The sequence below is a fragment of the Pogoniulus pusillus genome, chromosome 15 (genome assembly GCF_015220805.1).
Source record: "Pogoniulus pusillus isolate bPogPus1 chromosome 15, bPogPus1.pri, whole genome shotgun sequence".
NCBI classification, from domain to species: Eukaryota; Metazoa; Chordata; class Aves; order Piciformes; family Lybiidae; genus Pogoniulus; species Pogoniulus pusillus.
This window is the reverse complement of record NC_087278.1, coordinates 7797320-7814286: the sequence shown is the minus strand read 5'-3', so window position 1 is coordinate 7814286 and position 16967 is coordinate 7797320. Positions and strand designations below refer to the sequence as shown.

At 43.2% G+C, this 16967-nt stretch overlaps 1 protein-coding gene across 2 annotated transcripts in view; it reads right to left on the bottom strand.

Annotated features, from left to right (window-relative positions):
• ST13 (ST13 Hsp70 interacting protein) overlaps positions 1-16917 on the bottom strand; it is a 28281-nt gene extending 11364 nt beyond the window's left edge. The window contains exons 1-8 of one of the 2 annotated variants that reach the window (XM_064155177.1): positions 16750-16917; positions 10761-10818; positions 8174-8243; positions 7984-8054; positions 7417-7483; positions 6314-6398; positions 4533-4643; positions 3159-3261 (exon numbers count right to left, since the gene is read on the bottom strand). In XM_064155177.1, the coding sequence (XP_064011247.1) occupies positions 3159-3261; positions 4533-4643; positions 6314-6398; positions 7417-7483; positions 7984-8054; positions 8174-8243; positions 10761-10818; positions 16750-16859 (675 nt within the window). In that variant the 5' untranslated portion in view covers positions 16860-16917. Of the gene's footprint in view, positions 1-3158; positions 3262-4532; positions 4644-6313; positions 6399-7416; positions 7484-7983; positions 8055-8173; positions 8244-10760; positions 10819-16231; positions 16256-16749 lie in introns of those variants that run through there. The other variant, XM_064155178.1, reaches the window with a different exon arrangement.
• Positions 16918-16967: the final 50 nt, after the last annotated feature.

Genomic DNA, 16967 nt, shown 5'->3' with positions numbered 1-16967 from the left:
TATCTTCAGGGATGAGGCCTCAACCACCTTCTTGGGCAACCTGTTCCAGTGTTCCACCACCCTCAAAGTAAAGAGCCTGTTCCTAACATCCAATTTAAATCTGCTCTTCTCTAGTTTGAAGACATTGTTCCTCATTCTGCCCCTCTTAGTATGCTTTATTGCTAGAGTTCTGGGACTTGCACCACCATTTGAACTTCAACTTAATCTACAGCTACCTGAGAAGACCTTGTGGAAAGGTTGGTGCTGGCCCCTTCTCAAAGGTAATCAGCAATAGAACAAGAGGGAACGACCTCAAACTGCAACAGGGTGGGTCTAGACTGGACATTGGGAAAAGCTTTTCCACAGAGAAGAGTCATCAGACCTTGGAACAGGCTGCCCAGGTTGGTGGACGAGTCACCATCCCTGAATGTGTCTAAAGGTCATTTAGATGTGGTGGATGGGGATATGGTTTAAGGGTGAACTTTGCAGAGTCAATGGCTGGACTCAATGACCCCAGGTGTCTTTTCCAACCTGAATAATTCTGAGATCTCATGTGTCTTTGTGCTTTTATGTTAAAATATTACTTCCTCCATGGCTAAAACCAGCAACTGTCCTGAAAAATGGGACATACAACTCCCTCTGCACACATTTTTATTGCTGTTCCAGGTGCTTTTACAGCATACACAGCTAGACATAAGCAGGGAAAAGAATGAATGATCCAAACCAAGAAAATAAAGGATCAGTGGTGAGTAGTTTTGCTTCCTATTACAAGCTCCTCAAGTCTGTCAGATCTACAGCCTCAGCAGAACTGAGTAGTTAGCAATGAGCTCCTCAAGGTTCCTCACTCAGGGCTTGTTGTAACAATAGAACACTAACCATAGGACTGTATTTCTGAAACCAGAATAGCCTTGCAAAAGATGATTTATGATTTCACAAACTGTGCATGATGGTTACTCCTGGAATACAGCAAAAACAAGGTTCAAGATCAGGGACAATAACCACAATGGATACTTCTCTGTTCCTTCACAATACATTTTAAATAAAGAAATGATTTTTTAAGTAGTAATAGAACCTATTTGAGCTAGGAGATACTCCATAGCACACAATTCAAGTAGCTCTGCCAGAGAAAGCATAGTGCAAACAGCAGGACTGATACTGACTGCAGTTGTGTTATCAAAACTCAGTGTTGCAACCACTCAGTAGATCAGTAAGAGAGATTATAAGTGAGTCTGGGGGTTGTGTGGGGTTTTTCTTTGTTCCTTTTGCCTTTGTGTAGTTTGATTTTTGTGGTTTGGTTTCTTTTGATGATTATTAAATGAAACTTGAAGATTCTTTAAAGTTTTTATATTCATGGTTTTAAAATATTGCTTAAAATGAACTGGGTTTAGAATCAGACTTTCAGCTGAAAGTGCTAAAAAGTTCTAGGAAGGCTGGAAGAGAATGGGATCATAGTCACTTATTAAAGATTAAAAAGGAAGCACCCATGAAATGATCAGACATTTTTCCTTGAGCTACACAAATTCCCATACAGCTGGCAACTACACATCAATGTCTCACAGATGTACTTTGATTTTTCTCTGCATAGGTGGATTAAGAGGGAAATAAAATAGTTTCCCACTTAGCCAAGCATTAAGTATACCTCTTAAAGAGATTTAGGAGTCAAGGCCTAATTAAATTTACCACAGATCAATAGTCACCAACACAAATGACTAATAGGCTGTAAGATGGTTTCCATTGATGTTTTCCTGGAGACAGTATCTTCTACAAAGTTGTGGTAGGAAAACTGAAAGCTGAAGTTATTCAATACAAGAATGTTTAACCTCTCTCTGTTCCCTACTCTGTCACCTCCTCTCTACACCCAATAGCTACACACAGGAACAGAGACTGATCAGTTCATAATGCTGTGCATTTGCCACTCCTCCCTCCTCACACTTTCTTCCTGCTTCAGCACTGGGTCCCCTTCACAGGACACAGTCCTTGACAACTGTTCCAGCATGGGTCCTCTCCACACAGTATGGTCCTTGAACAACAGAGCATTCCAGCATGGGTTCCCCACAGACTGCATCTCCTGCCAGAGGAACAGCTTCTGCATGGTCTCTTGACAGAGGAGCCTGCTCCAGCATGGACTATTGACTGGCTGCAGCTTCCTTCAGGGCACATCCACCTGCTCTAGCACAGGGTAATCCATGAGCTGTAGGGCAGAAATCTGCTCCACTGTGGACTTCTATGGCTCAAGCACAGAAGCTGCTTAACCATGGTCGTCTCCACAGGCTGCAGAAGACCCTCTGATCCTATGCCTGGCACACCTCCTTCCCTTCCTTCATTGACCTTGGTGTCTGTAGGGTTTCTTCTTTCTTTTCTTTACTCCCATCTCTCTCACAGCTCTTGCACTGCATTTTGTAACCCTTTCTTACACATGCTACACAGAAGCACTACCAGCACCACTGACTGTCTCTCTGGCCAACAGTGGGTCTGTTTTGCAGCCAGCCGGAACTGGCTCTCTGTAACACAGGGGTAGGCAAACATCTCTCCTTACAGGACATCAGTGCAGCAGTTTCTACTTCCTCTCAACCTTACCATGTAAATCCTATAGAATGCGACAGCTGTCAACCACTTTAAAAGAATGCACCAAACGAGTGAAGAAGAAATCTTGCTATTAACACTGTCACTTGTGTCACACAAAAGCTCTTCCTTAGAGGAATGCTGGGGCCAGCAAGCTGGGACCAGTCTTAAAGAGGTTGTGCTGCCCTCATGCGGTAAACCAAAGAAAGCACAAATCAAAGCAACGGAGGCTTTCTTTACAAAGCACCTTTAGGATGAAGCTTTATCAATTCAGAAACATCTTGGGAATCCAATCTGTGTTCCCTTGCTCTTCTGAACGTTTTTAGTCCAGATTCTAAAGTGCCTGGCAAACTTCAACTGCTTCAGAGTCTTCTGTTAAGATTTTTTTAAAAGGAACACATTTCATAGCTTGGTTACATGCCCAGCCCCAGGGACTCAACTTCTCTACACACTGCCATGAACATCTATGATTGAAATCAGGTATTTATGATGCAGTCTGTCCTGTCAGATGACACATGAACACATTCCCACAAGACAACACATACTAGAAGACCCTGAAAGCAGGAATGTCACTCAAACAAATATAGGAGAGGGCCCCATTATGGCTTCCCACTTACTCTTGGTTGCACCTCCTTCAGCATGGCACTAGCATCCTCATCATAATCCAGTTTACAAGCTAATGCAAGATCATGAGCAGCTTCCTCCCAGTGCCCCAGAAGTCTGCAATTCAGAAGACATCAACATTCAGAAGGAAAAAGCAAACTGAACTCCTACAATTCTTCACACTATTTGCAACCATGCAGCATCCAGGATTTTTACCTGCAGCTCTATGGATTTACAGCAGTTTAATGGTCATGGTGCTTTCTGTAGCCTGCACACTGTGATGCCATTAGAAGATACTTGCTTGCTTTAGAACCCTTACAACAACTTTTACATGAAGTAACAACGAGGAAAAAATACCCTCAGTTAAACTTTTCTTGTTTGTAACAAACAGTGACACTAAGAGAGAGAAGGTACCTACCTGAACACAAAGCACACTAATAACACTCTGCACCACTAGGGATATGTTAATGTAAAACTACACATTCAGTGCTCTGTACAACTCTACAGCAAGATTAAGGACCTTCTTTACTCAGCACTCAAACATCCTAGCTAACAGGAGATACCACATATTAGATGAAGAGGTCATATGAGCTACTGTACACACTTCTTAACATTATTTATGTAAGCTCCTGATAATCCAAAAAAACAAATGGAGTATTCTTAAATGGCCAAAACATTTCTGCATAGAGACAAGAGGTGTTACTTCAAACTATGCTGCAGTCCTCCACTCTGAGGCTTCACATCCCTTATCAGAACTGCAGCCATTAGCACACTACTCTCTGACCACTATTTTGTTAAGTTCTGTTCCCATTTATTCCTTCCACTTTCATATATACTGTAAGAACTGTCATCTTTTTGTTGACTTATGTAGTTTAACTATAGTTGGGGGGATGCACACTGGCCTAATGCTACTTAATTACAGCTTGCTTAACATCACTCTTCAATTGCAATGAGCGGCTCCTGTAACAACTAGGCAGTTCAATTTACTATGTAAAAGAGCTCTAGGATCTAATGGAATAAGGTGAGCAGAGAAATAAGTTTAAGAATTACAGGTTAGTGATTAAAAAAAGTTAACCTAGTGAAAACAAAAAATACTCCCAAACAAATATACCCCATAATCCTCAAACTCTTATTTTTGTAGCAAATGATTAAAAAATGCCATTACAAAATAGGTTTAAAAAGAAAAGAGAGTGCCAGAAAGACTGCTCACAAGTTGCCATCAATAAATCACTACCATAATTTCTTTCCTGCAAGCCATGCACTCAGTGTGATGCTTTCTTGGCTATTGCTCTCAGTTGCAAGAAAGTTCAGAGACAGAGAAGATAATGCACGGACAAAATTATTCAACCCCATTAAAGTGACTATCAAGTATGGATGCAGGCCATTACCTGTGTGCTTTTCCCCTCCATTTGTAGGTTTGTGCTGAGTCAGGATTAATCTTGATGGCTCTGTCACAATCTCTAATGGCAGCATTTGGCTTCTGTAGTTTCACAAAAACACTGTGGGGAAGAGAACATTTCTTGTATATACTGAAATACCAAGTTACTAACTTAAGCTAGAGATAATTTTGGATGACTAACAGTCAAGCTAGTGAGATATTGCATTTAAAGATCTGAGTTCAAAGAGACTTTGTAGTCATAATGAAGTCATTGAAATTTAGTCACTCTACTCCACCCCTGTAGGTGCAAAACCCATTCCTTGTCCAGACTCAGGCTTTGCTAGCAAGAGTAACTCTGGTGAACAAGGAAAAGATACATAAATGCAAAGGATAATTCAGTTCCGCGGTGTTTGGCATTTACAGCCAACCAGCAATTTGAACGAAACAGTAACATACACACTGAATTATGTAGACTTTAGAACACTCAAAGAAAACATACAGGCTACAAGAATCAACAGCTAGAATCACCAGAAGCTACAGGAGGGGAGTCATCAAAACCAAAAGATGCAAAACAAAGCACAAACCCAGAATGTAACCCCAACCCCTTGCCGGTTAAGTAAAATAACTGCACATTTTACAATACATAAGCATATCAGACTATGTAGCAGGACAGTACTTTAGGAGGTTCAGGTATTTCAAATTAAAAATCTCTGAAGGAAACATTAAACAATCCTGAACTGACAGAAGTCTTTGATATTCAACACACTCCAAGTCAGGACTTCTGCCGTTTTACATCCTCCCAAAAACAATCAGCAATTAATAATGACTCTAAGCAACTTCATCATTAAAGCCTGTTAGAAAGCAAGCACAAAGTCATACATCCCCTTCTGGAAACAAACAGGTGGACAGTGTGTCAAAAAACTGTCTCAAAGGTGCACGTACCAATGCTGCTGACTGCACAAACCCCTCGTCTCCCAAAGACACAACTCCCTCAGAATCAACACCCAAGCAGAGGGGTAGATTAGTCACAACACTTGATCCTCACTGCTGTTACACTGCAGGTGTTACAATATCCTAACATACTGCTTATTTCTACAGCAGAGCAAATTGAGGTAACATTTAAACTTCTCACAACACTCTTATTTTCATTGCTAGACCCAGTCCTGAGAAGATATGGCACTATAAAAAGGTTTTAAAACACCACTCTGGTGACAGTAGCAGCACAATGAGATACACAAGTGGTGTTACATGCAAAATCTTTGATATCAAAAAGGGAAAAACCCAGTAAGACATTTACCATTTAAGATCATAGAAACAACCAGGTTGGAAGAAACCTCCAAGACCATCTAGTCCAACCTAGCACCCAGCTCTATCCAACCAACCAGACCATGGCACTAAGTGCCTCAGCCAGGCTTTTCCTGAACACCTCCAGAGATGGCAACTCCACCACCTCCCTGGGCAGCCCATTCGAGTGGCAAATCACTCACTCTGTGAATAACTTCCTCCTAACATCCAGCTTATACCTCTCCCAGCACAGCTTGAATGGAATAGTTAAAAGAACACTAATTAATCACATGGCAGTCATCAAAAGTTGAATATTCTGAATTATACTTAGCTACAAAAAAGATCTCCTACAGTATCAAATTACCATGTTTTTCTCCAAGAACCTAAATATAATGGCAACTCCTGGTTTAAGTGTACAGAGATCCTCAAGTTGCCATTATATTTAGGTTCTTGGAGAAAAACAACAGAACAAGCAGGAACATAAGTCATTGGTTTAAAACAACTCACCTTGCCCTCTTGGCATACAAGATGGCCAAACAAGGATTCAGCTTGATAGCATCTGTGAACAAGTCAACAGCCTTCTGAAGTTCACCTAAACAGGAGTTCCAGTAAATTTTCAATCATTATGCAACGAAATCACATCCAAATTGCCCAACCTGCCTTACAAGCTGTTGTATCCCACAGCACTTCTTAAGCAGAACATTATCAACAAAAGAAAAATCACTCTCCCTCTTGCTATGTTACTGAAGTACAAACTCCAGAAGTAATGCTGGGAAGGAGGAAAGACTTTTAGCAGTTACATTTGTACATTTAACTTTGTATGAAATCAAACAGGAAGTCACCTCTCCATTACACATCTATTCACTGCATTAAGACAAACCACTAGAAACACTTATAATACATAGAGAAGTACCATAACAACTGACAGAGATGCTGCTGTACCTCACTCCCTCCTGTCCTGCCCAAAACTATAGCTACATCAAGACGACAGTACTTAAAGAAGCTTTCATGTTCTGGTTAGTTTTGGCTATCTGCCCTAGTTTCACTGGGACAAAATCATCAGCCAGCTGAAGTATGCAGGCTGTTACCTATTTCAAATCAGCAAGGACCTTATGCTGGCAGAGGCAAAAGCCAGGGCAGCTGACCCGAGTTGGCTCATAGGTGGTGTATCCCATGCCATAAACACGATGCTCATGATAAAGGGGAAAGTTTGCTAAGGATGGAGGCTCCTCCTCTCAGGGGTCACCATCCCTGGAGGGACTCATTCTGCTCCCAAGACTGCTTTCCCATTTATTGTAACTGCTGTGTATCATCAGGCTGAGTGCAGGTTTATGTACTAGTATCAATATTACCATTTCACTAAATTCTTCTCATTTCAACATACAGGTCACCTCCTCCTCCCAATTCCTCTTAGTTGGGGAGAGATCACCATGCAATAGAGCAACTGCTACAGTTTAGGCTCATATATGGACTAAAAGCAGACAGTATCCAACAGGAAGGTGGTTTTCTCTTCCTTGAAAGCATTCAAAATGATGCAAGACATTTATTTCCTTTTTCAAAAAGGAGGACCAAACCTAAATATCCTTAAGTACTAAAAAACAATTGATCACCTTCACTTAGAGCATTTATTGCTTCCATCTTCTTCTCATTAGCTTGATCCATCATCTCTTCTGTTACCTAAGAAAATAAATGAAATTAAAACCACACAATACAGAAGCTATAAAGTCCAGGCCAGAATTACCACGCTGAGACACTGCCAAAGAGAAGAGCTTCAGTTTGTGATTCCAGAATCTGGTTTTTAATTTGCACTGAAATCAGTTAAAAAAAAACCACCAAAACTTTGCTTTCAGCTTGGAGACCCAAGCCACTATTATTTTCAGCCAGAAAATGCTTAGAAGTGAACAACAGCATATTTCTATGTATCTATTTTTCACAGGGTGTTCTGAGAAAATTTTTGTGTGTTTTCTGACCTAACTTTCCTCACTGAACTCTCTGATGAACTCTAACCTTGAATAAGAAGATTTTAAGACACTTAGATTTTCTATCTAGGAGAAAGAGTCACAGCAACATCTGGTTATGCAACTAATACTGTAGTCATCACCCCTTAGCTTCTATCCTTAACTAAACTTGAAGTCTTTTCCTATCTTTCCCACAGCCACTGAAAATAGCATGCTTACCTCCAAATTTTCATCTCCCATTTCTTGAGGGTCATCATTATCAGGCTCAATCACTCCCTCATTGTCAATTTCTGGGGCAGGAGGACCAAAACAACAAAAAAAGAAGATTAAGCTCCTTCTACAAACATAGATAGGATTTTCTGTCATGCTCAAAGTGAAGAAAAGTGATAAAGTAACCTAGTTTCCACACCTAAGTCACTCTCTTCACTTTCTGGTTCAGGTGATTTAACTGGCTCCTCTGTTTGCTTCTCAGCTTTGCCCTGAAAGAAAAATGTATTTGTAAGTATATATTATTTTTGACTGACAGCCTATTCCCATTATAATAAATAACAATGCATTGAAAAATACAAAATTCATTTTCAAAGCATGAGACTGCTTTAAGATAGAAATCTCCTTTTTTCCCCCCTCTGAGATTAAGTTTATCATGCATGCAAATAATGGAGAGGCCAGATTTTGATTTATGAACTTTTATTATTGGTAATGCCTGTCTCTCAGATACTTTAATTCAGTAAGGAAACCCAAGAACTCCAGGTAGCACTCAACTCACAATCAGTTTTGGAATAAATACTAACTCACTCTTCTGCCTTCCCTCACATGTCCTCTGGATCAGAATTTCTCCACATCTAATACTGTTAAACTATGTTCCTTTAGCAGTGAACAATAAACTGGTGTCACTGATGAAAATATTGTTTCCATCTGCCATAGTGAGAGATCTTTCAAATAATTCTCCCATCAGCTTCTAACTACATTACTAATTTCATAGGATGGATTAGTTTGGTAGGGGCCTCAAGAATCATCCAGTTCCAACCCCCCATTGTAGGCAAGGATACCTCCCACTAGAACAGGTTACTCAAGGCCTCATCCAACATGGCCTTGAACACCTCCAAGGAGGGAGCATCCACAACCTCCCTGGGCAGCCTGTTACAGTGTCTCACCAGCCTCACTTTAAAGAGCTTCTTCCCAACATCCAGTTTAAATCTCCTCTCTTCCAGTTTAAACCCATTACCCCTTCTCCTGTCACTACAAGACCCTGTAAATAGTCCTCCTCAGCCTTCCTGTAGGCCCTCTTCAGATACTGGAAGGCCACTGTAAGGTCTCCTCAAAGCCTTCTCTTCTGCAGACCAAAGAACCCCAACTCTTGTAGCCTGTCCTCATAGCAGACCTCCTCCAGCCCTCTGAGCATCTCCATGGCCCTTCTCTGCAATCACTCTAACAGTTCCATGTCTGTCTTGTGTTGCAGGCTCCAGAACTGCACACAGTACTCCAGATGGGGTCTAATGAGAGAAGAGTAAAAGGGGAGAATCCCCTCCCTCGCCCTGCTGCTCCTGATGCAGCCCAAGACACGGTCACTGTCTGGGCTGCACTCACACTGCCAGCTCATGTTGAGCATTTCATCACTCCAGACCCTCAGGCCTTTTCCTCAGGGCTGCTCTCAGCCATTCACCACCCAGCCTGGATTTGTGCTTGGGATTGTGCCGATTCAGGTGCAGGACCTTATGCTTGGTCTTGTTGAATTTCATGAGGTTGGCCTGGGCCCACCGCTGCAGCCTGTCCAGCTCCCTCTGGCAAGTCTCTGCCCTCTAGCAAGTCGACTGTGCCACACAGCTTAGTAAGTTTGCAGGTGACACCAAGGGTGCACTCAATTCCTCTGTCCCTATCACTGACTCAGATGTTAAACAGCACTGGTCCCAGCACTGGCTCCTGAGGGACACCACTTGTCACTGGTCTCCAGGTGGACACTGTGCCATTGATCACCACTCTCTGCAAGTGACCATCCAGCCAATTCCACTTTTTCCAGTCTGTTGACCAGGATATCATGTGGGACAGTCAAATGCCTTAGGTCCAGGTAAATGATGTCAGTTGCCCTTCCCTTGTCCCCTGTTGATATAGCTTCATCACAAAAAGCCACTGAATTTGTCAGGCATGATTTGCCTTTGGTGAAGCTGTGCTGGTTACCACCATCACCTCTGCTTTGTTTTCCATTTGCCTTAGCAGAGCCTTCAGGAGGATCTGCTCCATGATCGTGCCAGACATAGAGGTGCCTGGCAAATTTCCTTTGAATCCTAGAACTTAACAGATCTTGCTCTATCAGACAGAAGCTGCTTGTCTTACTATTCAGTGTCACAGACTGTCCTCAATAACTACATACACACAATCCCCCTGTACAGTTCTAACTAGCCACTAATTCCAGCATTCATTGTCTTATTGAAGCCAAAACAAGACTTCTTCCTAAAGAATTTCAGTCTTAGGAAAACCCTGCTATAAATATCTACATGGTAAATTTATTATTGTTTCTCTTAAAATAACAAAAAAAACAATGAAAAAAAACCTCTTCCACTATACTGCCTGAAAGGGATGACAGTTTAACCATTCACATCATTATCTACCATCCTCATTAATATTTCTTTTTAGGCAAAGATTATCGTTTAATCCACTGAAGGCTACAGAGGTGGTGTATAAACAGAACACACAAGCAAAAACAAACAAAAAAAAAGAGACTTTTCTTGGCATTTGTATTGCCCAGAACATCAGGCATTCAGGATTAAGGAAATGGAGCATGATAATACTTGAAATAAACTAGGAAGCCATCTGTAACAAGTCATCTACAACATGCAGTGGGCAGGCTTCAGACCGAACTGTCACACTCACTCACCCCAGTGTATTCACCCATCCTAACTGAATGGAAATTGACAGCTTTTTCTCCCCTCCTGCTGCTCAGTTATACTTGGAGAGAATCCAACTGTGAAGTTTTCAAGTATGAATTAGTTATATCTCACCTTACTCGTCTCCTCTGTGGAAGCATTGGCTGGAGCAGGTGGTATTGTGCCTCCCATACTTTTCAGCAAAACAAAGAGCAAAAAAAAAACCAACACAACAACAAACCAGTAAGATTATCAAAATAGTGACATATATTTTACTGTTTCAAAGCCTGCTGATAAACCCAGCTCTTTGTAGTGACAAAAACATCACGATCCAACTCACTGTAAAACCAGCAAATGAAGAGCGCACATCCACAATGCTTTTTTCTCAGGGTGTCTGTTGGCTTTCACCTACAACTCCACTGAGACTTCTATTGATGCTCACCACCCATCCTCACAAGGAAAATCTGCCTCCTCAGCTGAAATTAATTTTCTCCTTAAAATATAATTTATGTTTTAAGTCAAAATTAAGTATTACTACAGACATTACTAAAATTGTAGCTGGCTTTGGAACAGAGAGCAAACAAGTTAAGAGAATTAATAATGGCCTAAAATGCTTATGCAGTTAAAAAAATTGCTGCCCAGGAAAACAAAATTCATTTGTTATGCACTGCAATATCCATGTATTTTCTCAGCTACAAATTAAGGAGTACTCCATATACACAGCATGATTTCAGTATAGAGTAACTTCTGTGTTATACCCACATTGGCGAGCAGCCAGAAATAAGCACAAGCTGAGTTCCCCAGCTATTTCACCTACTCACACCTAATGGCAGGCTGCCACAAGGACTGCAAGTCCCATTCATCCTCTGCTCCACATTCCCACTTACAGTTTACAATTGCTCTGGACATACATAATCAGAAGGAGAGGGGAAAAAAGTTTCTGTCAACTCAACAGGCTCAACCAACTCGCTGGGGCCCCAGAGAACTGCTAGATGTGATGCAGGGGAGGGACAAATGGTGTGGGCAAATAGAAGTGGGCAGGAGGAACTGAAGTGTGTAGAACTATCTGTTTTCAGGGAACAGTACAACATAAAACTATATCCTAAGGACAAAATCCTACAGTTTCTAAAATGTCAGGCTGCTGCAGGCCTGTTCTCCCCTCTACTCCATCCCATTGCCAACACTGTCCCAGAGTCAGACCCTAAACTGGCGGGACACAAACCTGGAGAAGAGGGGACACAAACCTGGAGAAGAGGGGACACAAACCTGGAGAAGAGGGGACACAAACCTGGAGAAGAGGGGACACAAACCTGGAGAAGAGGGGACACAAACCTGGAGAAGAGGGGACACAAACCTGGAGAAGAGGGGACACAAACCTGGAGAAGAGGGGACACAAACCTGGAGAAGAGGGGACACAAACCTGGAGAAGAGGGGACACAAACCTGGAGAAGAGGGGACACAAACCTGGAGAAGAGGGGACACAAACCTGGAGAAGAGGGGACACAAACCTGGAGAAGAGGGGACACAAACCTGGAGAAGAGGGGACACAAACCTGGAGAAGAGGGGACACAAACCTGGAGAAGAGGGGACACAAACCTGGAGAAGAGGGGACACAAACCTGGAGAAGAGGGGACACAAACCTGGAGAAGAGGGGACACAAACCTGGAGAAGAGGGGACACAAACCTGGAGAAGAGGGGACACAAACCTGGAGAAGAGGGGACACAAACCTGGAGAAGAGGGGACACAAACCTGGAGAAGAGGGGACACAAACCTGGAGAAGAGGGGACACAAACCTGGAGAAGAGGGGACACAAACCTGGAGAAGAGGGGACACAAACCTGGAGAAGAGGGGACACAAACCTGGAGAAGAGGGGACACAAACCTGGAGAAGAGGGGACACAAACCTGGAGAAGAGGGGACACAAACCTGGAGAAGAGGGGACACAAACCTGGAGAAGAGGGGACACAAACCTGGAGAAGAGGGGACACAAACCTGGAGAAGAGGGGACACGGATAAATAGGGGGAAAGAGAGCAGAAGGAGGAAAAGGAGTTGGCAAGATTTGACAGAAAAGTCCTAGCACAAGGCTCTGCAGCAAAAAGCAACCAAACAGGACTACACTACCTCTAGTTTACAAGGATAAACTGTTGAGACAAAAATACAAGTTACAGAAACAGTTATTGCAGAAGTCAAGATGTGTCCTTGGAATGTTGACATTACTTAATCTAAGTTACACTGCAAGGACAAAATAACTGTAGTCAGAAAAAATTGTAAACCACAGTATATGGAATAACTGTTCTACCAAAATTTTACTTTCCTATGCTGACAACAGGGCACAGAGTTTTCTACCAGTCTGTAAAAACTAAGTTTTCTCTAATATTTTAAAGATTGTCTAAGGAAGCCTTGGAACTTTTCTGCACAAAAGGAAACTACAAAAAATCTGGAAGCATTTTAGTAGTGCTGATAGTTGACAGGGTAACACAATGCTCACACAAATTAAGAGTCATCTAATGCCTGCTGGCATTTTTTTCCCCCCTTCTCTCCAAACAGAAAATCTTTCGGAGCCTGTCTCGCTGCAAGAAAAAAACCACTGAGAACACTCTAAATCAAAAAGGTCAGTAACCTCTACAGCTTCCAATCATGTATTTTAAGAACACCTCAAGCTACAAAAATCACACAGGAAACAAATTCTTCAACAGTTTCAAATTATTGGTCTCAAGATCAGGTTTTTCAAGCCTGACACCTTGAATCATCTCAAGACTAAAACAATTTGGTTCATCTCTACCTGCTTCACATCCCCTAATACATATGCATATTTTATAGCATGGTACTTCATGAACTGCCAAGGCTAAGTAGTTTGACTCCTAGTCCTTGAAAGTGTTTTTATTATCCAGTTATTCTGAGTTACAATCCCAGAGCAATTAAGAAGTTACTCTAAAATTCCTTAAACCAGTATTTTATTACCATAATTAAATGCATAGCAAGGATATATGCAAGTTTGCCATGTGTTTAACCTCAAGATGCTTGAGACACTTGTAGCAAAAAGCAGGTACTGAGCTGCATAAATAGCACATACAGAAGAGGATAAACAAAAAACTAAATGAAACCTTTGTGCTACAACAGAGTTGTGCAATTCCAGTAACAACTCCTGGGAACTGTCAGGGCTCTAATGCAACAATGACTCCATACTTCCACTCCTCAGTGAGGAAAACTGCTGCTGCTTTTATGACTTGTTGGAAGAACTGCAAGCATTATTTCTGCAGCCACTTTTATAATTGACAACAAAATTATCTGAATTCATGGCAATTCCTTTTCTTAAAAGTGCCCAAAATATGTGAAGAAAACAACATAAGAAAAATAAAGGCAAAAAGCCTTGTTCAATTGGCTAGAGAATTCTGAGCTTTATTTTTGAGTGTTTCTCCACTGAATTGCACTTTCTTGAAACATATTCCCTTTAATGACTCATTTCATAGCATTTCAAGTCAAAACATTTGTATTTGATGCAATTATCAAAATGCAGGCATGACTAAAAGGGATGTCAAAACACCTGCCAAACATGACCCTACACTGGCATATGCTTTTCTATACAGAAATTAAATACAACAGCTAGACAAATAGCTTAGAAGACATCAAGTGCACAAAACCAGGTAAGACAATCATTTCTGATGCAATATTAAGGCCATCCCGTTCTGGGTTTACAAGCAGTCAGCATCATTTAAGTTAAAATTGTTAGCTTTAAGAAAAGAAACTTAAAAATTAAAACCATCAGAATTTAAGTTGAAAATTTTAATGGTGGCTTCTAGTATCACTTAATTATTCTGGAATCACCTAAAGAATGATTCAACCTATGGTTTTTACTACATGTCAGCCTGACAGGGGTATAAAACTTGTAGAGTTTATTTCCCCCTGAAGCCTGGCCATGCTAAGTTTCAAGCAGCATCCAAAGAAAAAGCAGACCCTATAAATACATTTAATCATCCTACTGCAAACAGCACTGCTATGGAAGGGCAAAGTGGAACCCACCAGACCTGCAATTTGACATGAAAAGTTATGTGTTACCATTCCTAACTATGTGAAGAAAATCAGAAACCTTGAGAAGGCTACAGGAGGTTCTATTCTCAAATATTGTTTTCCATTTCTGAGATAAAGATCACAGTATCATCAGGGTTGGAAGAGACCTCACAGATCATCAAGTCCAACCCTTTACCACACAGCTCACGGCTAGACCATGGCACCAAGTGCCACGTCCAACCTTGCCTTGAACAGCCCCAGGGACGGCGACTCCACCACATCCCCGGGGCAGCCCATTCCAGTGTCCAATGACTCTCTCAGTGAAGAACTTTCTCCTCACCTCAAGCCTAAATCTCCCCTGGCACAGCCTGAGGCTGTGTCCTCTTGTTCTGGTGCTGGCCACCTGAGAGAAGAGAGCAACCTCCTCCTGGCCACAACCACCCCTCAGGTAGTTGTAGACAGCAATAAGGTCACCCCTGAGCCTCCTCTTCTCCAGGCTAAACAATCCCAAGGAAAACTTTATATGGAAAAAAAAATCCACAGCTCAAATTGATTTTTATACTTGTAATACGAGCATCCTTCTATTAACCAACTGAACAAAATTCACGTGGAAGTTAAGAGTCCTTCCCATTAACATGAAGAAAGTTAGAAATCAGACGACCACCTTTCCATTCCCTAATGCTTTCTTCGGCCAAAAGAAGTTAGTGTTCTTCCTCTCCCTTCCAAAATACTCTGTTCACACCTTCAGGATTACACAATAGAAGAAAGGAATCAACCTAAGGTGAGGCACTTAAGTCTCTTTCACAGTAGCAACAAGAACTAATCTTCAGGAGGGTGAGAGATGTGCCTCTCCTTCCCAGGCATACGTGCAGATACTGTTAGCACTGCAAAGTGAGTCTGAACAGGTGTGGCTTCACGGCCATGCTAGCATGCATAAAAAGGTTTAAACCCCACTGGGAAAACACAGATAACCCCAAATAAGTACTCCACTGAAGGCAGTCACTACATGACATACTGTGAAATGCCACTATCTACTTATACATACACACAAAGGTCTGCTAGTTTTTCAAGTATTTGCAAGTGCTATGCAGCAAAAAAAGCACAGCTAACATACTTTTGGATTTAAAGCACGTTTTCTAAACCAAATCTCAGGTCACCACTAGGTAAAACTGAGTTCACATTCCATTACAATGAGTTATCTGCAAGGACTTCCCTCACTTCTCCCAGTTCTTTAGCGTAGGGAGAGTTGCAGCCACAAAACCCAAGAAGTGGCACCCTAGCTGAACAGAGTGTCTCTGGGGGTTTTGCCAGCAGAACAGAACCCCAGCCCTTCGAGCCTGGCCTTTCTGGGAGCTCAGGGTGGCACCAGGGACGATTTGTTGTTGAGACGCTTCTGCCGTGACAGGCCACACGTGCGAAGGCGCTGCGCAGCACCAACAGCAAGCGCTCGAAGCGCCTCACAGGGGACCAAGACTACAACCACTCGACACACGAAACTTGAAGGGGCAAACCATGTCTGGCCTGAAACTACTCCTCGTGTTAAACCGTCAGGTATTTTATGCTTCCGAGTACCAGGATGTAAATCAACGCCACTCACCTCCCCGCCAACTCCGCTCCTTCTAAGACAGACTGGCTAGCCAACTCTGCTGCATAATGCGAGAATTAGCTCGGTTAAGTATTACTCTGAGGCTTTCCAGCCTGGAAAGCTGAGCCACCGAGATGGCCGGGGGGCAGGCTTTTGCAAGGGGAATAGCCAGAGCTCAGAGCAGAACAAAACACAGAAAATAACGAAAGTCTTTTAAACGCTCGGCTCGCAACCCCGACGCGCCCTAAGGGCAGCGCACCGGAGCCGACCCCGCGGCACAGCACCGAGCCGGACCCGCGTTGGCGACAACGCCCCCCCCCCCCGCCCCCTCTTCCCTCCCGGCGACACGGCGGTTATGCGCGCCGGCACGTGCCACCCCCTCCCTCTCCCCTCCCCCTCTCCCGCCGAGACGCGACCCCTCCCCCCAAGCCCGCGTCCCGCGCGAAGCCACAGCCCGCGCACCCCTCCCCCTCCCGAGCCCACCACCTCCCCTCAGGGCCACCTGAACGGCGGCGCGACCCATGACCGACCTCTCCACCCACTCGCGGAGGAAGGCCAGCTCCTCGGTGTGCAGCAGGCCCGGGTTCTGCTTGCAGAGCCTGACGAAGGCCCGCAGCTCGCTCAGCTTACGGGAGTCCATGGCGGAGCGGCGGCCGCAGCAGCACTCCAGCCGAGCTCGCTCGCTCGCTCGCTCGCTCGCTCGCTCACTCACTCACTCGCCGCTTCCCGACCCAGCCGCCGCGCGGCG